Source organism: Anopheles merus, chromosome 2R (genome assembly GCF_017562075.2).
Source record: "Anopheles merus strain MAF chromosome 2R, AmerM5.1, whole genome shotgun sequence".
NCBI lineage: Eukaryota > Metazoa > Arthropoda > Insecta > Diptera > Culicidae > Anopheles > Anopheles merus.
In genome coordinates this window covers 42073431-42097709 of record NC_054082.1, presented here as the reverse complement: position 1 = coordinate 42097709, position 24279 = coordinate 42073431, and the positions used below count along the sequence as shown (strand labels likewise).

At 46.5% G+C, this 24279-nt stretch overlaps 1 protein-coding gene across 2 annotated transcripts in view; it reads right to left on the bottom strand.

Annotated features, from left to right (window-relative positions):
- Positions 1 to 24279, bottom strand: part of LOC121588326 (mucin-5AC-like) — a 47082-nt gene that overhangs the window by 8476 nt on the left and 14327 nt on the right. Inside the window, exons 2-3 of one of the 2 annotated variants that reach the window (XM_041906113.1) lie at positions 12495 to 12721; positions 1771 to 2013 (exon numbers count right to left, since the gene is read on the bottom strand). In XM_041906113.1, coding sequence (XP_041762047.1) covers positions 1771 to 2013; positions 12495 to 12721 — 470 coding nt within the window. The remainder of the gene's footprint in view (positions 1 to 1770; positions 2014 to 12494; positions 12722 to 24279) is intronic. The other variant, XM_041906114.1, reaches the window with a different exon arrangement.

The window sequence follows — 24279 nt, the reverse complement described above, 5'->3', positions numbered from 1 at the left end:
GCTCAACTACTCCGCTTTTGTTGGGGAGGGCGTGTCATCAATCGAAAAAAGACGAACAATTCAATCAGTTCCTGCGCACATTTCGTCACGTACGCCGTGGTTTACTGATGCTATTGCCAAAAATTCATTACACACAGACACTTTGGAGAACATTTCTTCCTCAAACCCAAGCGAAACTGTTGCAATACGCCGCAGCTCGGAGAGCGAGAGATGACATTGATAGACGGGTTTCAGTCGCTGACACGTCGGGAACACGAGATCTAGTTACTATGCAAAGCAAGTGTTCGGTGGTTACATTCTACCCCAGTCTTTCACTCTTTGCCCGTGCCCGTTTTTGCTCCCATGCTTTGTGAGGGTGGTTTTGGGTCGTGCTGAAAAGACTAAAGTGCTTGTGTAACCGATCCATGACTGCACCACGCTGGGAAAGGTGGTTGAGTGCGAGAGAGTAACGATCGCGAGATGTTGGAATTCCGTGGTCCGTGGGAATTTAGCATCTTTTCGGCATAAAAGAAAGCACGATGGCAAAGATTGAACGACCGTGCCAGCTTGAACCCTGCACAGCGTTCTTTGGGACACATTAACATTCTTGGAGTGGTTGGTAGTGCTCAACCAGTGCTTTCTTTGTGTACGGCGACACGTACGTAGGGGCAATCTCACAAAGAACCCACGATAGCCTACGTCCCCGAGGCAGACGTGATCATAATCCTTGAAACGTTACGATCGATGTACGCCCCGGAATTGGCAAATCGCTGATTAAACGCACAGCCCAACGCAATCTTCCACAAGTTCTTGCGCTTTTGCTTGCCGAGGTGGTTGGAAACAACAAGCAAAAAAACATGTGAACATGTGAAACAACCCGATAAACATGATCAACCTCTGCAACACCTGCAGACCGTGAACTTATCGATGAACTCATCGACGACGCCGATAAAGAGGAAGCTTCCACCGAGTGGAGAAAACTACACCGCCCGTCCGAAAAAAAACCAGCATAAGCACAATTGCCCAACCGGCAGCCCGCGATGGTTAGGCTTATGCGCTATATGGAAGCGTGTGAAAGTTTAGCTACCGAGCGAATTTGGCAACGTAAGCGAACTAAACCAGCAGCAAGGAAGTGACGAAGTTGCGCTGGTTAAACTGAAACCGGTCTCCCCCATGGTACGCTTCAATGAAGGCCAGACGCCAATACGCGTGGGCCGCCGAAAAAGTCATCGATTTTAGCATTTGCATTTGGCCATCAGGCCCTTGCATGGTTCCACTTCGGTGGAACTGGAGTGTTGTTGCAGGCGGCGTAATCGTTAGTGTGTGTCCGAATGTTGTTCGAAGCCGAAACCCGCACACGTTCCTTCCTTTTGCCGAGCGCCCCATCTAGCACAGCTGGGCTGGATTCGTAACCTCGTTTTACGGATTGGTAATAGTTATGGAATGTATACCGCTGTGAGTTGGCACCGTAATTTGGCAATCGATTTAAGACAAACAGTAACTGAGCTTAAATTTTGGATTGCCCGTTTGCAGAACAAATTACACAGAGAGTTCACCTTCCCAACACAGCTGTAAGTTAAAAGTGATTAAGTTTAATGGTGCTACTACACAACACGCATACATACACACAGACAGAGTATAAATAATAGATTCATGCTACACTATGCACACTATTCACAGAGTCAAACACACACACCCATTATCCAACCAACAGTGATCCGATGTCAACCAAGAGTCCCCGTGCAAACTGTAACTTAACCAAAACCCACCCGCAAAGCCAAACCCACTTACCTGGGGCGTTTCGGTGGTGGCCAGCTCCGGGAAACCACCGGACGAGCTGCTGAACGGACTTTTGCGCTGCGAACTACCCGCTAGCTGGCGGTTCGTCGCCGGGAAGCTCCGACTGGCCGTGAGTCCATTGGAGAAGAAGTCACTCCTCGGTGGACTGCGCGAGTACTGGAAGCCGGCGTTCGTGGACGGTGTGGCGGAAAAGGGTCGTGGTGATATTTCGAAAATATCCGCACTCCGTGGGGTCTGTACAGCGCGGGAAAGGAGTTGAAATGGGACGCACGGAAGGGCAGGAGAATGGCGAATAGGGTTCGAAGGGGTTGAAGGATTTCCGCAGGGAGCGTTTATGAAATAGGATAAAAGGGTAAAATAACACACGGAAACGGAAACACACACAAACACACATAGCAAATGTAAAGAAGAAAGATAAGAGACAAGCATACATTTAAAGATTGGAAAATTTCTACAACTACTAAACATTGACTAAAGTAATACTAAGGACTACAGAATAATAACAAAAAAGAAGCAAAATACTAAAACAAACCAACTGATATAGTAAAAGAATAAACATTTACACTCAATTTTTTACATCCGATACATATACGAAATCCAGTTATGACACATGTAAAAAGTAGCTTTCGATTGAATTTCGACTCTGTTCACAGTTGACAGCTAACAGCTTAAAGTTATAAAAGAAGCTTATTGCTGAAAATAATATATATTATAAGCAATGAAGAATCTGTTACGTCTGCCCCAACAAAGAGCGTAATCAATCAACAATACGCTTTTAAATTGAATATAAAACATAAAACACTCAACTTCAAAGGAAATGCTGAGCAACTGAGTCCACTAACATCCATAATCAATTACGCCGTCACAGCTGTTAGTCACAACTAAACCATGCGTGTGTGTCTGTGCGCGCTCCAAACGCCAGCAGCTTCTAGTGGCCTTACACTCAACCCGAATGCGTAGGCCACCGTCGTATCGAATCAGGCCACCTGCAGGGGCACCGATATGGAAGCGTGGCACCGTTCTGCACGCCCTGGCGGTCACCAACCGAAAAATGAGCCGCACTGGTCAACACTCTACTACTACATGTGCGGAATATCAATCACTGCTCGTAATATTCTGCTCGGGCATGGGCTCGGGCAAACCGCTTGACCTACTTCGTGTGGCAAACCGTGCGTTGTAGTGTGTTTCACCACTGGCCTCCGCTCCCAAAACACTAACCGATTCCGATTAATCCAACCCCAATCGACGGTGAGTGATTGAGTTTAATTACTTTCTAGCCTTTCTAATGGCCATTTCAACCCCATATGTTTGTTTAACGCAAACTCCCTCCCCGAAGTAACAAGCTGACTGTTGCTGGAAACCACCGAACAACATTCTGCGCAATCGAAATATGCACTTTGGCTCGCGCTCACAGCATCGGCTCCCATTCGGTGGAAAAACAATGCACCCCATTATGCGATGCATATGCGCTGATGGGTGTGAATTGAGGGAAGCGAAGATCTTCATTTGCAGATATGGCTTGTGCATGGGGCGTCACCAGCGTCACCAATCGGTAAAATCCCCCCAAACGCAAGCGAGGAGATCCCCCAGACGCTTGGGAAAATGGCCATACCAATGCGCCCCGTTGAATGAACGCTCGTTTACAGCCGAAGAAGATAATGCAGATGATGGATGATGGAACGCTATGGCACAGATCGCTATCGACGGATTGTTGGGAAATTCACCCTTCCGCCAAGGAGGTTGGCGAGGTTGGATGCGAGCGGGTTAACCTCAGCAACGGTTATGTGTGAAGCGCTGTTTAGCTTAAGTGGCTATTGGGAAAGGAAAGACGCGTCCAAAATGCAACTCAACCAAAAGTGTGAGCTATGCAAAAACAAACTGCATCTAATAGACACATTTACTCGGCACCGGCAAAGCAGCTTAATCAACGATCTGCAAACGCTCATTAGAATGTGGTGTTGTTTGGTAATAAAGCTAGCGCAGTAGTGTTTGCATTCGTTTGCAGCACGTTGCCAATTAACTTTTATCGAGAACTGTTTACATACCACCAACTTAATTGATTAGACCTAGCGTTCGGATGATTATGGCGTTTGTTCGATGCAATCGCACGCCGCTTCCTGGTGCACAGGATGGAAGCCGCGTTTGTTTTTCCTTTTGATAGCATTCCACCAGTGCACGATCTATTCAGTTAGTTAAACGAGCATTGCAGATACATTCCATCCTGTGCTGGCAATTATTCTTCACCCTTTTGCTCGGCATGTGTATGCAAAGTGGCCGTCGTAAGAGGACCGGGAGAACGTCGTTCGAAAGGCGCCATCCTGAGTGATTGTATAGCGCCTTGGGGCGACTGCATGCCGGACAGTGTACGTGTACGAGGTGTGTCCTAATTGGGTGTGCGCAAAATCCGCTGCGATCGACCGATTCGCACTCAAACTGATGGAAGCTCAGAGCTGGAACTGATTTTCGGTACGCTAAAGCCCAATACTCTCGTACACTAATTGGCGTGGTGACTTTAGCAAATGGCCGAGCTCGCGAGGACGTCTCCCGTAATGAGAAGCAGATTGGGACCATCCATCTCAGCTCGTGGCAAATTCGAGATTCGTTCGCCCTTTGTCAGCCGGGCGGCGTGGCCTTGGGATCCGCCGCTTGATTCTTGATCGCACACACTCGAACGAGATACACAAAATGCTAAACGATGCCATGCCTGCCGCAAAGTGCGTGGTCAATTGCGGCTAGATCGATCCTGGTTGCTGATCGTTTGTCTAGAGTGTGGTCCCCTCTTTATTCGTTGGAAGCAAACTGTACCAACGGGCCCCGGAATGGATCGTCAACAGCTCGCTGTCCTTGAAATGGCCGTTGAAGCACGTATCGAACTGCCGGGGTTAACCTCTCCCTCCTTCAGTGGTTGCTACCCACTGCTCCCACCTCACCGACAGCAACCGGTGAATGTCGTTTTACCTTCTCCGTTCGCGAGTGTGGTTTTTGTGCGGAACGGGTGGAGATCGACACACCCCACCCGAAAGTACGATCACTTGCCGGGTAACGAAGCGTACCAACAGTCCGCACGTCGCTGAACCGGACGCTTGGGACAACAACTTGTCCGCTTTCAAACCCACTGCAGCACACGTACACACACACACACACAACCAGAGGGCGGCAGCAGTAGCGACACTTTGCCCGGCCGCAACACACATCCGCCTCGGAATGGTTTTAATCGATCGATCGCAAAGTTCACAGGCCCTAATGTACAGGCGGTGTACGGGTTGACGGGGGGTCGGTCTGGCAGGGCGTTCCAGCGAGAGGAAATACAAAACGATTGCGTACCACTTCTGGGGCATGAAATATGCTGCTCCAACACCTATGCTGCTGCCACTCGGTGATTTGCTGCGCTCAAGGACGCAAGGCCCCGATTGTGCAGGGCCGGTGCTGGTGAACCCAACCCCCCTACTACGCTGGCGCTCATTTTCTCAGCATCTTAACTGATTTGTGAGAGTTGGATTTTGTGTGTTTTTTTTTACTCTGTTTCAGTTTATTTCTTCTTATTGTCATCGCATTGCCCCCCATAAACCAGCGCACCATTTTATTGCGATACTTTAGCGTGCGTGAGCGCATGATTGTTTGGCCATTTGCAAGGCAGGAAGGCAAATGAATTATGTTTCCCCTTCAAGCATTCTCTCACCACAAAACCAAGTTAAACATTTCAGCTGTATGCTTGGATAAAGTGTGTGACGAAATTTTAATAATAAAGGGTACGCCAAATGGATACAAATAATACAATCTTATTGAAAACATGAATTGCTGCTGTTAACCGGTTGATTCGGTTTGTTTCCCTTTTTTGTGTCGAGCTCGGCAGGAGTCGCTGGGGTACAATTGCCTCTATTTGGGTCAAGCGCAATCACATAAAACAGGCCTGATAATGCGATTTATGAGAAATGTGCCTTTATTCCCTGCTGTTTTAAGCGCGGAAATTGCTTGCAGGCACGAAATTTCTTTCTTCGAAATCGATTATTAAACTTAATTTATTGAGTAGTTTCCGGACGAATTTATGCGACTGTCTTTTGTTCTTATTTTCAAGAATGGTATTATTTTACAGTGCTTAGGATGCATTTAAAAATACAAGAGGGAAGCACGCGTACACAAAAAGGATACGGAAGCATTAAAAGCTTATTGAGACTCTTACCCATTTCATAAACACTTGTATGTATTCCCAAATATAAAGAAAAACAGCATTTTGTCCTACCTTTTAGTTCTCATTCTTCATCAATCAAGCTAATTTACTTGTCCATTTCATGTCTACTTATCCTACCTAAGAGCCCGCCCTGCACAAATCCTTTTCTAGAACGATCAGCTTTTCTATTTGCCGTCAAACATCATCCAAAGAGTCAGCCAGTGTGTTGCTAAATGACGACAACATCTAGAAGTAGTTTTTGTTTCTTCTTCTTATAATATTTCGCTGACGCGCATTCCTGCCCAACAGCGCACCCAACTGCCCGAAAAAGGCTCAGTAAAACACGCAGCATTCCAGCCGAGCCCGTAGTACATTCGACTAAGAGTTCCCCTTCCAATCCGCTTGGCGGTGGCAACCCTATTGATCGATGCTGTGCCTCCTAATTGTACTACCCCGTGAGGCAGCCGAATGCAGCCCTACCCCTATAGACTGTAACAAGCGAGGCTTGGTTCCGACGACGGCTTGCCACAAGCGTTTGCCACTCGAATTTCATAATCTAGATCGCATTCCTGCATTCGGTTGCCGGCAGCGGGTGCGAGAACAAGCGGTACACAGACTCCGGCAAGAATCTGGAGTGGGAGCAACCACCCTCACACACATATACAAAAAAAACATACACACATCTTATCCATTGCTGAAAGTGGGGTGTGCGGCACCCTCTTGATCGTTCGGCGGCCCGAGTTGCGCCCCTGTTGCTTGTCGGAAATGGCACGATCTTGTTTGGTAAGTAATAAATTAATCGCCCCAGACTAGTGCCGAGCGACCTGAGCTGGAGGAGAGTGCCAGCCGTCCAAGCTTCATTCGTTCGCGACCGCTCACGAGCTAGTAACAAACAGAAGGGATGGTTTCGGAGCGGAGAAGAAAAAACTCGATCAGCTAGTCTTAACCTCACCTCAAGCCGATTGCAAAGCGTGCTCTTTCACCAGCGTTCAATTCCTTATGATTTTTATGCAAATCATGTCCGACAATCATCTGATCGGCCGGATCGGTTGTATGAAATCGATCCGAACCCCGAAGTGGGAGGGGGTGAGGGGTTAATATTTCAATCAAAAAGGGAAGAATGTTTTCACCATTGACGCCATTGGCAGCCACGGACCGTGCCCATGGTCATAAATTGCGTTCTTCGATGGGCTGTCATTGGGCTTGCTACACCACAGAACTTAACCCGATAGGGTCAAACCCAGTCCAAGGCAAATGGAAACATACGCACCGCATCGACAGAAGGTGTGAAATTCTGAACAGTGGGGGGTTTAACTGCAATAAACGTTTTGCTGGTGCTGAGGCCTTGAATGCACTATATCAATGAGTTTCAGGATTTTTGAATAAACTTGTGAAGTTGTTCTAGAATTTTATTTGGTTTGGAATAAATCATAGGAAAGTATTGTAGATAGCTAAAACTACTTATGATCAGCATGGAAACTATTCACAAAACTTCTCTTTAAGAAAAGGAATTCTTTATGCTCTAGGTTGTAAGTAAAGGGATTTGAATTCTATTAAAATACCAATTTTTACAATCCATCCGTTTTTCTTTGCACAATTTCTTGCTTATCATTCCAAATTAGAAAATTTCTTTCCAACAAAAACCCAACCTCAACCAACACTGCCGAACGCTGCTGTAAATCTCAGCCACAGTCATCTCGCATCTCGTCCAAACCCACCATCAATCAGCAGGTGCAATTTCACCACCAATTCCATATCGCACGTGAGCGTGAAACTGCACTAATTGCGCTGCCGGAAAAATGGCTCGTCCAGCATCGACGCCGCAGCATTAGAAATTGCAGCTTGCAGATGCCCATCAATCAAGGACCGGGCGAGCGACAGCAAGTTGGCAGGAAATAATGATACGCTGCTCCGAAACACAGCCCCTTCTAGCGCGCCAAGACAAAGACAGACGCGGCAAAGAGGCGAGCAAAGGAAAAGACCGAGCGAGAGTGTGTAATGGTTGCAATGGGGTAAGCAGCAACAAAGCTCTTCGCGGCAAGCGTTCGATCAGCATCAATTGCGCGCAAGGCGCAGAAGAAAGTTCATTGAATCGTACGACCGAAATGGCACTAGCCGGGCCATAGACTTTTCCCTTTTCTCGATCCGTTTCACTATCCGTTGCAGCCCCCGCGCGCGCGCCAATCAAATGCACATTTGCTTTACACATTTCCCGCTGGCCGCCCCGTTTTGCCTCCCACCAAGTCCGCTGTGGAATGCCACGGCAGATCAGTATTAGAAGCGAAACCGAAGCTTTCCCGCGTAGCGAACTTGTTTTTTTCCTTCTCTCGAGCGGTTGAGCGGCGCTGGAAGAAAGGTTCCGTCCGCCATGATCGCCGGCATACATTGAGATAATTGGAGCCACGGTCTCATACCGTAGCGAGATCCGGTGCATAGAAGCGGAAAAAAGTAAACAGCCCGCCAGTTCCTTATCGCGTGCTCGGAAGATGCAGCTTAGCAGAAGCAACAAAAACGCTATGGTACACTCTTCCGCAGCAGCAAAAAAATGGCAATGGCTCCTCCGATGCACAGTGCTCGGGACTCGCTGTGTGCGCTTTCTGCTTTCTGTCGGTGGAAAATCGCTGCTCAAAGGCCTTCGTCCAGCACCGTTCGAAAGGGTAGCAAATTTCCATTTCGAAAGGACTGGGATTGGGGTGGGATTGTTTACGAAACGAAACTTGAAACACATTTCCATTTGAATTGTTTTTTTTTATTCCTTCTGCACAAGCCAAAACCGCCCGCAAATGTGGTTCATGAACGCAATGAGCAATAGACAGTACAAAAAACAAAAAAGGCTTTATACATTTTGTACACTTGCAAACAAAAACAGTGTGCTTTAGGAAATAGGACAAACAAAGTTCGGAAAGGAACTACATTTCGTTCAAAATATAGAATTGATTTAATTCGAAAATGGTTGGATGCGAATGGTTGATTGAAAGGGTTCCATACTTTCAACTTCTGTAAACTTATGCCTCTCACTACGATTACTCACTAATGCTTCTGTAATTAAAAAAGAAAATAGAGATAAAAAACAGTAATCCGGCGTTTTATCTTCATCGTTTTCTAATCGGAAATTCAAATTTTTAATAAAGCTAATTTTGTCTCAAACGGCAGATACTATAACAGCGCAAACCCACGCGTTACAAAACCTCGTCTGCTACGTAAACAATATCTTGCAACTGCAACCCAACTCCATCACATAACCAATCGCCCGAAACCGACTTAATTACTTTGCTTCCCTTTGTTTTAAGCCACATTCTAGCGGCATACAATCGAAACGCAATTAACGTACGCGGCAACCTGCACACTGGCAGCACACTAATTAGCATACAACGTTCTTGAAGCGTCCTTTACCGAAACGACTTCCAAATTCTCCACAACCCAGCAGCCCATTCGTCAAGAACGAAACATTAGAACAAAAACTCTTCGAGCCGCGCGGGAAACCCAATGAATCGATCTGACGCCTCGATAACGGTATCCGTTGTAAAGGAATGCTGAGGCTATTATTATTAACGTACGGTTTTTTTTCCTTCGCGCATCACATGACAACTACCGTTCTTGTGCCACGATCATGCACACGATCGCTATCTAATGCCTGCAGACATCTAACAAATCGTAAACACTCGCATTCTGATTACTCATGCCATCATCGTGGTAGCATTGACTGAGAGAGCTTTTTCAAGGCAACTCGCTTTGAATCATCTGCTTCAAGTGGTACATCGTCAGTGATTTCACTTTCATTTTCATTGGGCTATCGAGAAGAGCTTGAAATAAGCGTTTTAGAAGAAACCGTGCTGAGGAAAAGAACGAAAATTTGAAAAGCTAACGTAGTCGCATCGCACTGGTGTTCATTTTACTCAAAATTGTGTACGTCCCGGAAATTAAATGACTAGTCACTTTGATGATTACAAAACCGCTATCTCCGTAAACCCTCTGCGGTACGTCTGTGAATCTCTACATAATAGACTTACATACGAAGCTCTGCAAGTTCATTTTTTCCATAAAATGGACACCGTCAGCCAGCTTTATAGCAACAGGACAACAACCACCACAACCCGATGCCGGTTGCGCCCATCGCGAAGGTCACGGTGCATCACGGTGGTCAACCATTAGGAACGTAACGCGTCTTTGTCAAGGCATGCACAGCAATACATGAGCTGGAGAGGGACGCCCATAGCATGGCTTGCCACTTCTAGCACAATGATAGATTGTAGCTGTATGAGCGAACGGTAGACGAATGAATCATGAGGAACGGAAGCATCATGAGCAGCATCTTCTTCGTTGTAAATAGCAAAGCCGCTGCTTCAACCACATCAACCGTTTTGCCCCACCAAAGGCTGATCTTCGGCGCTGTGCTGTACAGCCAAAGTTCAATGGCCACTCGCAGCGGCAATTTTGCTATTCATCGACCTCGCGAAGCCCCCAGCAACTTCGGCATTATCATGAATGCAGCAGCCGCTATTCAATAGGATGCGCCAATAGACCGCATTCAACCGATAGAAAACGTTGGCAGGGGGAAACGTTTCGCGGGCGGGCTCATGGTGCGAGGGGTCAGATGTGACAGGTGCGAATGGTAGTGCTGGCAATAAAAGAAAGCGCTGTTTAAGAGGTATAAAATATACAGTATTATAGCAAAAAGATCTAAAACGTTATCTGATTCCTAGCATAGATTTCATGTCATTAAAACGAAAAATATCCCCATTAAGCCTCATCGAAACCCAAATGCACTTTGTTTTAAGTTATTCGCATTTGATTTGCTATTGGAATATATTTCATCAGCAAAACAAAACAGAACGTGAAAAAGAAAGCAATCTTATCTGATCGATTTATGATCACCCAGTCGAATAACGATGCACCAGCTATCAATCACAGCGTTCCATCGCCGTGGACATTAACATTCCCTCTATCACTAATGCTGCAGGCCGTCCTTCATCAAAGACGCGTCTAATGTTTGCTTTGCCACTAACCCAAAATTCACACCATCATTGCCTCGACTAGCATCTTCAACGTAACGGTATCTTCATCTGAATGGACATTACTTTGTGTGCAAAAACAACCACGCGTGCCTTAATGATGATCATGAAGAAGTATCTTCCATCCGTCCGTCATGCGTTGACGGGTTGAGCTTTCATGCAGTGAGCGTTTTGAACAGTTTTGAACGCAAAAAAAAAAAACAAAGCCAAAACAGACGCAACGAACCACTCGGACGTACGCAAGCAAAAGCTTAAATCGCGCCCAATTGTTGGTATAAGCAAAAAGCAAACACGATAAGCCCACAGCTGGACCACCAACAGTCAATGACCGACCTTTGCAATTGTTTCTTTAGCGATGCTTTGTTTGATTTGTTTTAGCTTTCTGGTGCTAACTTGAACCTCCTCTTTGCGTCTAATGCCTTAGTGGCGTGGCTGTGTCGATGACATTTGGCGAATTAACGAGGTTGAGGTTTTGGCGGATTTGCCCTCGGACAGGATCATTAGTGATCATCGCTGGTCTATTATATTTTATGAGCTATTGAAACCAAGCCCTGGACAATCACTGAGACATCTTAAATTGATGAAGATCATGACAAAAGGAAGTTGTTAGTTTAATAAGGGGGAGTGACATTTACGAGAACGAGATAGTTCTGACCAATATTCTCGCAGTAGCGATGTATGAGAAGGTTCGTCGCTTATTCACATAATAATTATTATCACTTAAGATCCCAACCCAAGCCTGCCTTAAAATTAACTGTAATAAGAGCTTAATTAATTTAGAACAGAGTTTATAAATTATTCTGCATAAGGAAAAAAATAAATTCTTTTAATATACAAAATAAACACTTCAAAAGGTCTATCTTTCTCTTTCTTTCACTCTCGTGACTCTCTTCTTACTAAATGCACACAAAATCCAACTCAGCTGATTTTTAATCCATGCCTTCTCGAAACTGCACGATTATGACATCTTGCTCGACCAGCAGCCACTACCACTACCAGTACACCAAGCGAGGAAAGGTGATAAAATGCTTGAGTGCACCCTCGCAGTACAGCACTTCGACGCAACGTTTGCAACAGAAAAAAGGGGGAGCATTACAAGTTCATTGCATTTACAGCCCTCCTGGCTCTATTAGGAAATGTATGACAAGGTCGTCCGACTTCTTTCACTTTTCGTCGCGTCAACTCTGAACCAGCAAAATCCAACGGCACTACTTTTTCTTTTTCAGTTGTGTGTGTCATAACGGATGCATAATATACGGTAAAGAAAATAAATGTTAAAAGTAACTACTTGTACAGTTAAAGCTACTAAAGCATCAACTAAAAATCTACAGTGGCAGACAAACTTGTAGACTACTGCACACACTACACTCTCACTCCACACGGGCGAGAGTTGAACCACACTCAAGCCTACAGGCTCGCTTGGTATACACTTTATTTTTGGGATATACTTATTGCGACCCTTAAACCTCAGAAGCTTCAAGGTCGCACTTGAGGACGCTTGGGAGGAAAGTAAAAAAAAAAAGAACGGCACTTACCGTGTAGGTAAACTGATAGTAAGACGGTGTGATACCGCGGGTACCAGCGCCATCGCTTGCACCGTTGCCTCGGTCCACGTTGTTGCTATTGACGAACAGGGTCTGCTCCTGGTACGAGTCCGGTGGCGGCTGTTGCCGCTGTAACGCCGACGGGAAGAAACCGTTCCGCGGATTCTCGAACGATGGCACAAACCGGCCCTGCGATTGTGCGAAGTAGAAGTTGTTGTCTGCAAAGTGGAAAAGAGACGAAGAAGAAAAAAATAAACACGGGCGTTAGATTTTGAAGGCTCGCTTACGGTTTATTAATTTAAAGCGCGCCCGCTGATGGAGGGCTGATTTACACCCGGCTTGTGCGGGGTTGTTTTTGCTGCTTCGTTTTCCATTTCCCTAACCTGGCCGGTTTATAGCATCATAACTTTTGTTAGACACTTCACGTTTGCCGTATCGCCGAAACGTATCCATAAGATCGTGGTTGCGCCAATGGTTGGCGTTATAAACATTTCCCAGTTTTATTGGTTTATGCAACAAGCCTCCGTTATACTCACATGGTTTTTACGTTACACGCAGACGGTACTGCGTACCATGGTATGTGCAGCGTAGAAATCAATCGAATATAGATATAACTTGTCTAGACGGCAATTGAACTAGGTTTTGTTGCGATCGTCTTGTTTTAGATACTTTCGATTTAAGGAAATTAGTATTTTCTGCGTAAATTGTCTATGTTCTAGACTTCACATGCTATTGCAACTTAAGCTATGTTTAAAAATTTTCAATTTTTGTCAAAAGTAATCTTCTCAGTCGTAAGTTTCACTTCAACATTATGTTTTCTGCTATCCATAAATTCGAAACCATCTAGCATTGCTCGCATTGCCTGACTAAACATTGCATCAGGAAACATGCTTTCCCACCAACTCGTTAGCCCCAATTTTAACGCCTCAACTCACTGCTCTTGCACGCAAAATGGCACCTCGCTTTAGCGTTCAAATTCAGCCAAAGCTAAACAAAAATAATCCCTTAACGGGCCCTCATTGATGCAGGTTGCATAGATACACCGGTGCTGCGCAGTTCAATGTCAGCGCATCATTATTTGCGTCAACCAAAATCGAAAGAACGGTGGCAGCTTTAAAGCATCAACGCGCTCGGATGAGAAGTGGCCACTACGGCCTTCCCAAACAACGGCCTGCAGGAAAAACAATGATGGCATCTCGAGAAGGTGATGGCACCCGATTTGGCAATTGGATGTGGGTTTTGCATGCGCAGCCGGTGCCGATGAGCCCTGATGAGCCGAGTCGTCACACAAAGCGCCAGCCACATACAGCGTGAGAGTTTATTTTTCGGGCGGTTTAGATGAGTTCACCGTTAAAGTGCAGCAGAAGGTGTAAGTTCGTGGCGTTAATGTGTTTTTTTTTGTTACAGCACAGTGGATGTACCAGTGGAGTCAAATTTTTGAAACAGTATTATACTAACATTTGAGGTTTAAAAATAATAACAAAACGTTGTAGCGACAAAAAGTAAAAGAAATTATTTGCCTCTCACAGGAAACATCCCAGGCAAATATGCTTAAACTAAAACATTGCAAAGTCGCTTCACTTTTAAGCTCAATTTAAAATGCTTGCAGCCTCAACAGCCAAATGATCACACACAAATAAAAAGAAAAACAAACGCTTACCCGGGCCAGTTGCAGGTGTTCGCCCGCGTGCTCTCTTATTCACAATTTAATGGTGCTTTTATATTCCCTTCTACACCAGCATGCTCCCCAGGCCGTGGAGAAACGATAATTCGCACCGGGCCTGCGTCGTCACCTTCGTACCTTCGTAAGCGACGAACCCCCAAATCCCGTACCGTTTTCTGCTTTTGCCGATTTCTTTTCGACCCATTCCGCCCGGTGTTGCAATGTTCCCGCGTACTTCGTGCGCATTGCAACGGAGTGAACATTCCACGATCTTTGACACCTTTGGCAGATCTCGCTTTGGATGAAATCTCCCCGCTTCAAACCAGTGACGAAGTACATTGCGCAAAGAAATGGTGCATAGTAACGCTACTCTTGCTTAAAGCGACTTGTTAGCTCTAGCAGTTCGACACCAACAAACGTAGGGTATGATTATCAATACAAAACGGACGCACTCCCTTTGCCATCCCAACGCACTGCATTTTGAGTGGGATGTAGTTTTCAAACCACCTCGTCAAACACCTTCGTATGCGTGGGGATCGAAACACTTCACAGTGGAAATTCCTAGAATGTGAACCTGTGTCTCGCACATAAATATTACGCTTCCGCAACGTTTCTGCTCCAGGCAGGGTGCGTATAAGGGTAGAGTTCTGCATGAAGAAAATTAATTATCTATTCATGTGTTTTCGAGACTGTCACTTCAAATGCCGGACAGTGTACCAGAGAGGTGGGCAAGAGATCATCAGCCAGACACGATCAGCTATTCTAATCGTGCAACGACTCGTTCCCGGAAAAAGACAGAATAACTGCGGGAAGGGTCACGTTCGATCTTATAACGCTTTAGGTTCATTCACACTTGCACAGGTCTGCAGGAAAAAAACACATTAAAGTAAACATATTCGCTTCGTTCCGATTTCGCTCAGACACTTTTCGTGAGGGCGGGTGTAACTGTCGTCATCCGAAAACGTAACATTCTGGACCTCACAGAACTTCTCGGCGGCATGTTGGCGAGTGTGTTGGCATACTGGTAACCAACAACAGCAACAAAAAAACGACACAAATTTCCCATGACTCATCTCCCCCATACCCTTTCCGGGGAGCATCCACTTCAGCCTCATATGTTATTGCTCTTGGGGTGCTTGGAACTGTCATCTGCACAAAGAGCAAGAATCCCCGTACGTGCGTGTTCGTTCTCCCGGCTGCAAAACCATTAAAATAAGATCCCCTCACCAGTACTGGGGGGGGGGGGGGGTTCAGTTCCGAACATTGCTTCTGGGCGATCATTTACATGATGATTAAGGTCGGCTCAGAAGTATTCTTTGGCACACGATCACCATACACACACATGCTGTCCCGGTGAGGTAGCGTTCGCGCGAGGGATTTAACGTGGGCGAACGCATACGCCCGAGTAATGAAGCATACTCCCGGATGTGCTTGCGGAAGGGGCACAAGTCTTACTGTCGTCTCTTCCTTCAAGTGCCTTGACCTTAATCTCGGACAGAAGGAGCAAGAAAAACAAAACTCCCGAGAAGCGCCTCGTTTATGTTTGCTGCGAAGCGGTAGAATGAATTGCACCAGAAGGAATAAATTACATTTTTATCTGAAGCTATTTTTCGTTGTTTCGAGAATTCTTTCTTGAGCGGGTATGGTACAAGCCCATTGCTTCCCAAACGAAGGAAGAATGGACCCTCGAGAACGAGATGGAATGTGATGGATGGTTGAATTAAGTTTTTGAGCAAATATTATTCCTCCAGAATTAAACACATACTCCGATACGCTGAAAGGTCAATAATGCCATCCTTTCAATGTACAATGTTAATTTCAAATCCTTTTAGTGTATCGAGTGTGATGAAGGCCCTCCCCCAACAGCAACCAGCCAAATCAAGGATGCAAACCCTTCGAATCGTCTTAATAAGCTGCTGCACATTACGGTGCCCGCCAGCTGTCAAGTACGAATCAATTTTTCATTTTCGGCCCATTTGCCCATCCGAAGCCTATTGTTTCGAGTCGATCTTCCCCTCCCCGGCTTCGCGTAACCTTGCACGCTTTGAAGGAGATTTTTCGGAAGAAAATTACAGCGGTAGTAATGTCTCGCGTCCATGGGCTTACACTGCCGGACACTGGCTAGCCGCGAGCAGGAAGCAACATCGATCGAACGCAGACCTTCGATCGTGAAACAAAAGCCTAAATAAGAAAAAGAAGCCCGGGGCAAAAAAAAGGTGCGTTCAAATAGAAAACGCGCCGAGCGATCGCAGCGCGATTCCGGTAGCAATTATGACCGCCGGAATAATTAGCCGGTTTTTGAGAAAATTTGGTGAAAATTCAATTTGAAGCAACCGTGGCGTGCAGCTGTGGCAATGGATGGCAATGAAGCGACCGTGCGCTTGAATTCGTGCCCGCAGATAAAACGTTAGAAAGACTGTGACCGCGAATGATCATGTAATCGATTTCGAAGCATCGACGTTTCGGTCGCTGTTTGGTGGTCATCAGATGAGCGGTAGAAGAGCTAACCTTACCTTGACAGTGGATTTGGTTCCTATTGAGAGCTACGGCACGGGGAAAAAGAGATGCTTCAAGATAAGTGAAGCACTGAAGCGATGATTTGTTTAGTAAAGTACGCGTGAAGTGTTGAACATGAGCCTCATGACCCCATGAGAGTTGAACAAGAGCAGCAATTGAGGTAAAATTGAAGTTCCACAGCGTTTTCCATTCCCGATGCATCTTGGCCAAGGTTGGATTATGGCAAATGGCATCAATTCCCCTTCGAAATTCCGATAAAATACACCTTGTCCATGATAGTACAAGAGCTCAGCTCCGAGAAGTCATTTTGTCTTGTGCCTGCTTGTGTTCGATAGGCGCGATCGCGTTGTACCTCAATGATGAACCGATGTCATAAATCTGGGCACACAAAATCACGCCGTCGTTGAACATTTCTAAGCCTCGCATTAATTCTCGCAGCCATCCACCGGAGCTTCTCTCCCTGTACGATCCTAACCGTAGCCGCGAGATGTCGATTACATGATCGTGTAGAGTGTGGGTGTGGGAGGAATTTCTGTACCACGGGGCTGGGCTGCAGGACGACACCGCACACCCAGCACAACGACCCTGTTTAAGTCGAATTCCACAAAACAACAAAGACGCACAGCAGTAAGCTCCGCGCTGCAAGTTTATCATAAATAATGCCAATAATAATAAATAAGGTTTGCAACTTTGCATTGAAGATTGCACTCGAGAGCCTGGCACTCAAGATTCCCTTGCCCGGCTGTGGTTGGACCCTACGCAGCATGTACAGCATGCCGGCTTGGGTCGATCGCAGTGCGCTGCCATCAAGTTACAAGCGTAAATCGCCACGGGACATCGACATTGAACTCGCTTGGTTGCCGCTTCTGATGCAATTATCAAATGTCAGCCTCCAGGAGTCAGTCCCCGCTCGCCGCTATGCCTTGGCGACTTCCGAAGCAATCGTCTCGTTCTGATAGTTGTTGGTCACTCTTCCGTGGGGTAAGTGGTCGATTGCTATTGTACGCCACCCCGTAACTGTCATTTGTCATCCACGTAGCGCGCGCCTTGCATCGCCTTGCGCCTCCACCAGTCACTTTCATTTTCTTCCCGTCCTCCCAGGCGTTATCTCAAATGCTAGAAAATTAAGCACCCACCAGCGGGACGCGCATTCGATTGCATTGGAATTGCAGTTTAATGTTGATTTTATTGTGCGGTCGCACGCCAATAGAGGTCCGCCACATTCCAACGATGCATTTCCGTTCGATCCGACCGACTCTTGACACTGCAAACACTCACTCACTCGCACAAAAAAAAACTCGCTTTCCTTTCTTCTCGTTTTCCGTACTCGGGTGATGAATCGAAACGACGATTTCCTATCTTCCCGCCATTGCATACATTCCATTCTTTCTCTTTCTTTTCCTCTCACTTTTTGCTGGCGCGCGTTTTCGATGATCAAAATTTTCCCCTTTTTTCGCTTTTCCCGCGATCATTAAACCCCGTATTGTTTGGCATTTTTTGTGTTTGCTGCATCAATTGTTTTTCTCAGTGTTTGCGATTATGACGATCATCGTATTTCCACAGGAAATTCAACAAATTCGACGCACTAAGGCAAACGTTTTTTCCTATTTTCTCAGCCATCTCTCAGCCCACCGTCCAAGACTCGATCGATCGCAAATTATTGATTTTATTAGTACAACCCCCCACATCCCCGATCCCAGCGCACCAGCGCAGATCGCTGCGCAGGTATAATGTAATAAATGTTTTCCCAATGCTTTTCATCGATTCCATTACTACACATCCGTGTAGAGCTTTTTGGTTCGGCCTTTTTTTTCGTTTTGTTTTGGCCGAACTACCTACCCCTTTGTACGGCGGAGCGGCATTATGAAACGGTTACGAAAGCGCGCTCCGGGGCTGGACCCATCCCTAAGGGGCCCACGCACGCACGAGATAGCTTTACTTTCTAAATTAGCCATCCATAGAGGGACGCTTTATTTTCGTTCGGTCGCTTCTGCTCGATTTTTATTGATCAACCAAATTATGGACGGTTGCTGTCGCTGAAGGTGAAGAAAGCACACTGGGCGCCGGCAAAAGAAAGAGCAGTAAGGCGTCCGAGGCATACGAGCCGCATTTCGCCACCTACTACTCCCAACTTCACGGTGGGCGAATGGCATTCGAATACACTGTCCCTCGCCGGTCACAGCGCAGCGCAAAAAAAACACACACACACGAAAGGTAGCAAATGAGCTATGGGCACGTAAAATTTGTGTGGAATTTAGATTTGCCATTTTGGTGAAGGCCAAACGCTACCAAATCGGTTTGCGGGTGGCCTCCCTTTGCTGCCCCCGGCCTCCCACTCACAGACGCTGTTTTGCGACGCCGGGCCAAGACGGTCCATGCGGCTACACATGCGACTAATTAATGCCCGCTCGTTGCGTTGTGCAATCGATCCGCCGATCCGCCAAAAGCTGTGTTCCCACCCCCTGGGAATGGGCACAATTTAACAACAATACTCGCCGAAACTCGCCACAGACCGGCAGCGACAAGTGCGCATGTCAAGCGCTACGGCCACCTTCCTTCTAGCCGACTTTGCTACCGTTTGGGAAGTTACATAAACTACTCTGCACACGGCTGTTTGTGCACCGTGCGAGAGGGTGCGAGAAAATTCGTGATAAATGTGCGAAAATGTGTCCACAAAAAACTTGCACAGCCGAATGGGCGAGCGGAGCGCTTTCAGCCAGCCCAGGCAGCTCTTCCTTTGGCGTACATTTATTTCAACCTTTGCAAAAGTGGCCCTTGTGCCCCTTGGTGCTAACATGCCACCGCAAACGACATCCACGGCAACCAAACGGAATAACACGGCATGAGAAAATGGATAAAGCTGTGCGCGGATGCTCGGCGGCACTGGCTCGGAAAATGGGTACCATTTTCACGCCCACCCGTACAGGCCATAACTAAACGATTTAGTTTTGTTTTTCACGCCGTGTCCCATTGTGCATTGTGAATTGTTGTCCGGCGTGTGCACTTGACGGTGCACTGCGATCTGGCCGGTCGCTGTTAGTTGATCCTCCCAAGGGTCACCCGGTCGATGCACATTAGTTAATTTTTTTTATGAGTCCCTCTTTCTTTATTCTATCACAACATCACTCCAGCGAAATTCAAGCTTCAAATCTTGGACGAATTGGCGTTGAAAATGTAAAATGTGTAACCGATTCTGCGCAAAAGCGTTAAAGGAATGGTTGCGAAATAAGCCAGCCAATGAAGTTTGTCTCCTGTTCGAGCCAGCGATCCGAAGTCCTTCGCACAATTTAATTTTGCATGAAACGCATTTTCTGCTCCGAATGTGTCCTAGCGAAGCGAATGAAACAGAATGCAAGGTGCAAGACGGCGTTGTTAGCATGAAGGTCGCACGGCAGGGACACATTGAAATCGATACCACTTTAATTGGCTGAATTGCTGGCCTGCAGGAACGTTGCAGCAAAGTGATCTGCGGGCTTATAATAACTACAATTTATGGCTGTAATGGAGCTGGTGAAGATACAGGTAAATGTAGATACTGAACATTTTGATCGACAAGAACGTCTGTTCTAAGGACAAAAACCAAGCGGACTGGCTGTTCCTGCTCAATAAATAACTTCGCAACAGTTTTACAATTGTAATGCCTTTAGCTGCAAATAAAAAATTATATAAAAACGTAGTTTGGACATCAGCCAAAGAAAACCTTCAATAAAAACCAATCAGAAAATCGTAAAATGTACCAATATCAAAATGAGGAATGGAACCATACTTCCATGGTTTGATTAGTTAGTCAAATAATTGTATGTTTGTTCGCGTAGAAGAACCAATAACTTCAAACCTTACTTATCCGGCACTACAACCGCTTTGCGGTCTTGGCCTGCCTCAGGAGTGTCCGAAACCGCTCACGGTCTCGCGCCTTCGTCTGCCAGTCCGTTATCCCGGCCTTAATGGCGGACGCCTCCACGCCATCTTGCCACCTCAATTTGGGCCTACCACGCCTCCTCTGTCCTTGTGGACGGCCTAAAAAGACTTTACGGGCTGGGTCGTCCGTTTCCATGCGTATAACATGGCCAGCCCACCGGAGCCTGGCGAGCTTTATACGCTGTACGACAGTGAGGTCGCCGTACATCTCGTATAGCTCGTCATTATAGCGGCTCCTCCATTGTCCTTCCACACATACGGGGCCAAGTATCCTTCTGAGCATCTTCCTCTCGAACGCGGCTAAGAGGGTTTCGTCAGATTTGGACAGTGTCCATGTCTCAGAGGCGTATGTGAGTACTGGTACTATATAGGTACTATATAGTCCCAGCTTCTTCCGTCGCGACAGGTTCTTTGAGGTAAACTGCTTTTTCAGGCTGTAGAATGACCGGTTGGCAGCCAGCATCCTTGCGCGCAACTCAGCTTCCATGCTGTTGTCGTTGCTGACCTTTGACCCAAGATAGGTGAATTGTGGGACGACTTCAAAAGTGCGTTCACCTATCTGTACGTCACACCTACGTAGATTCGGATTATTTATTGGTAGGTCCGCTGATGTTGCCACCATCAGTTTGGTCTTTGCCTCGTTTATCTGCAATCCGAGGCTCTCTGCCGCCTGCTCAATCCCTTGGTAGGCTTCTGCTACATAGGAGAGCCGCAGACCAATGATGTCTATATCATCAGCGTATGCCAGGATCTGGGTTGACTTATAGAAGATGGTTCCCGTAGTCTCCACCCTCGAGTCGCGGATGGCCCTCTCTAGCGCCAAGTTGAATAGGAGACAGGCAAGCCCGTCCCCCTGGCGCAGACCTTTGGTGGTAGCAAAAGGTCCTGAGAGTTTTCCATCCACCCTCACCTGGCATGTGACGTTGGTCATAGTCATTCTAACTAGCCTTATCAGTTTGGCCGGGATTCCAAATGAGCTCATAGCGTCGTACAGTTTTACCCTGGCTATGCTATCGTATGCGGCTTTGAAGTCTATGAAGAGATGGTATGTGTCGTTTTTGTATTCAGCCATCTTCTCCAAGATCTGCCGCATGGTGAAGATCTGATCAGTGGTTGATTTTCCGTTTCGGAATCCTCTTTGATAGTTTCCTACTATCTCTTCGACGTGCGGGACAAGGCGATCCTGAAGGATCAGGGAGAATATTTTATAGGCGGTATTCAACACCGTAATACCCCTGTAGTTGTTGCAGTCCAACCTATCTCCCTTCTTGTATACGGGGTAGATGATGCCGAGATTCCAATCACAAGGCATCGATTCGCTATCCCACACCTCAGTAACAATTTGATGAATCTCGTTTTCTAGTCGTGCACCTCCATTCTTGACCAGTTCAGCTGCAATTCCGTCGGTTCCGGGTGCCTTGTTATTTTTCAGCCGACGGATAGCCTTTCGTGTTTCTTCTATGCTAGGTGGCAGTAGCATGACACTATCTGCTAGTGGCGCTTCTAGCTGTTCGTTTAACTGGTCGTTGAGTAATTCATCAAAGTACTGAGCCCACCGCGAGAGGACCTCTGGCTGGTTACTAACCAGATCTCCATCCTTGTTGCGACAGCAGGTTACCTTAGGTACCACGTTGTTTCGGTGACCTGCTATCGCTTGGTAAAACTTTCGTGTCGGTCCGTACGCCTCTCTGGTTTGCTCGAGTTCCCGCATGTTTTGCTCTTCCAAAGCATGCTTCTTAGAGCGGTGAACTCGTTTCTCTTCGCGTCTGAGCCGTGAATATTCCTCTGCGCATGCCCGCGTTCTATGCCGTTGCTGCATTGCTCGGTATGCAGTATTCTTACGTTCGGTCACTTGTCTGCATTCATCGTCGAACCAGCCAGATTTGGTGTTGCCACGACGTGGTGGGAGTATATTTCTTGCACAGTTTATTATTTTGTTTTTAGAGCGTTCCACCTCTCGCTCGTAGTTTCATATCTGTTTTCTGGTAGTAGAGACTCGTCTAAAGCGGCTTTGAATTCCTGTTGGACAGTAATGTCCCTTAGAGAGTCCGTGTTGAGCCGAGGCTGCGTGTTTTCTCCGCCCCCATTGGTGTGGGGGCGGGCGATTCTACAACGTATCAAACTTCAAACCAAAAATACCATTATAGTCCAACTGTTTTTCTCAGACCTTTAGCCTGATCTAGTTAAAATAAGCCCTGAAATGTATAAGCATGCTTTATGGGTTGTATTCATTGAATTTATGAGCTTTGACAATGATTAGATGTTTCTGCTATAATTGCATTTTATCTGATTCTCTCTGGTACTGTCTCATTGCTGTGATTCACACTTGCATAGAATTATGCAATCCCATTTTTGCATACATTGTCACCACCGAAGCTAATGAATGCACTAAAGCCTAGGCACACTTAGTCACACTAACCTTCACCTAGTATTGCTTCTGGTTTGCCAACAAGTATCATCAAGCCGGATGCATTTGATCTTTGGAACCCTTGGTCTTCTTCTCCGGCACCAACGGGGTGACAAATTGTTGCAATCACATGATTCACCCGCTCACACAGGATAGCCTAATACGGAGTGGAAGTTCGAATCGATAGTTTTACAAAATTCCCAACCACTCTACTCCGACGCTTTAATTGATGTCGTTTGCTCTTCTGAATCTACGCGTCGAGAAGTCATTACTCATGACACTGTCGGCACTCCTGCGTCGGAAGGTAGCAATCACAGCATCAACACAGGTTCTAGCAGCAACACGGATTTAACATTGTTGAACAAAGCGTTGATGGAGCCGTTGCCCACAGCTTCGAGTTCCCGGACACTCCCAAAATCACACGGTGTGAAATATTTTTTTATTTTATCAGGCAGCTGCACCGGGAACGAAACTAAGCAGCCAAACTATAGGCTTTTTTCGCGCTTTGCTTGACCTTTACCTTTTCATCATGTTGCTACTACGCACGATCTACTACATGATTCAAGCTGAGCTCACGAAATTCACACAAGTCACGCTAAAGCGCCATCCTCTATGTTTCAGAGTAAAAAAAATGAAGTAAATAAACCTTCACGCAAAAACGGAAAAGGGTAGAACATTTTTCCCATCCTTAATAGGCACCACAGGCCACAGAACAATTCGCACCAAATCTGCACTAAACGACGCCACATTAAAAAAACACACACACACACACACTCGCCCCAAACCTTGGGGGTGGCTCGTTAATGCTTATTAAAAATGATCTCATGAATGGTGAGAGAACACGGCGTCGTGTCGTGGGCCGGTTTTGTGCTGGATGTGACGTGCGATCTTAACCACGCCGCAACAAAAGCCGCAGCCTCCGGCGGAAGTGCCGACCGATGACGAAATTTTTCGCCTTTTCGGTGGATAGGCCATATCCATCTACGACGCGATTTCACGGTACCGAGTCTTTGCCATTCATCAGAGGGCTAGCCTCAAGCGATCGACTTCATTGTCCGATGATGGATGGTGCGCCGTGTCCACAAGATCGCACTCCGATGACGTCTATGCACGCGGTCAATGAAAGGTTTCTTTTTTTTTTCGCAAATAAAGCACTGAAATTGAAGAATTTGGGAAGCGATACCCTTCAATAGTGCTTCAAAACACCACCGTAACCACTTCTTGTGACGGAGATTAATTGCTATGAACGGGTTAACAGGGTGGGTAGAGGT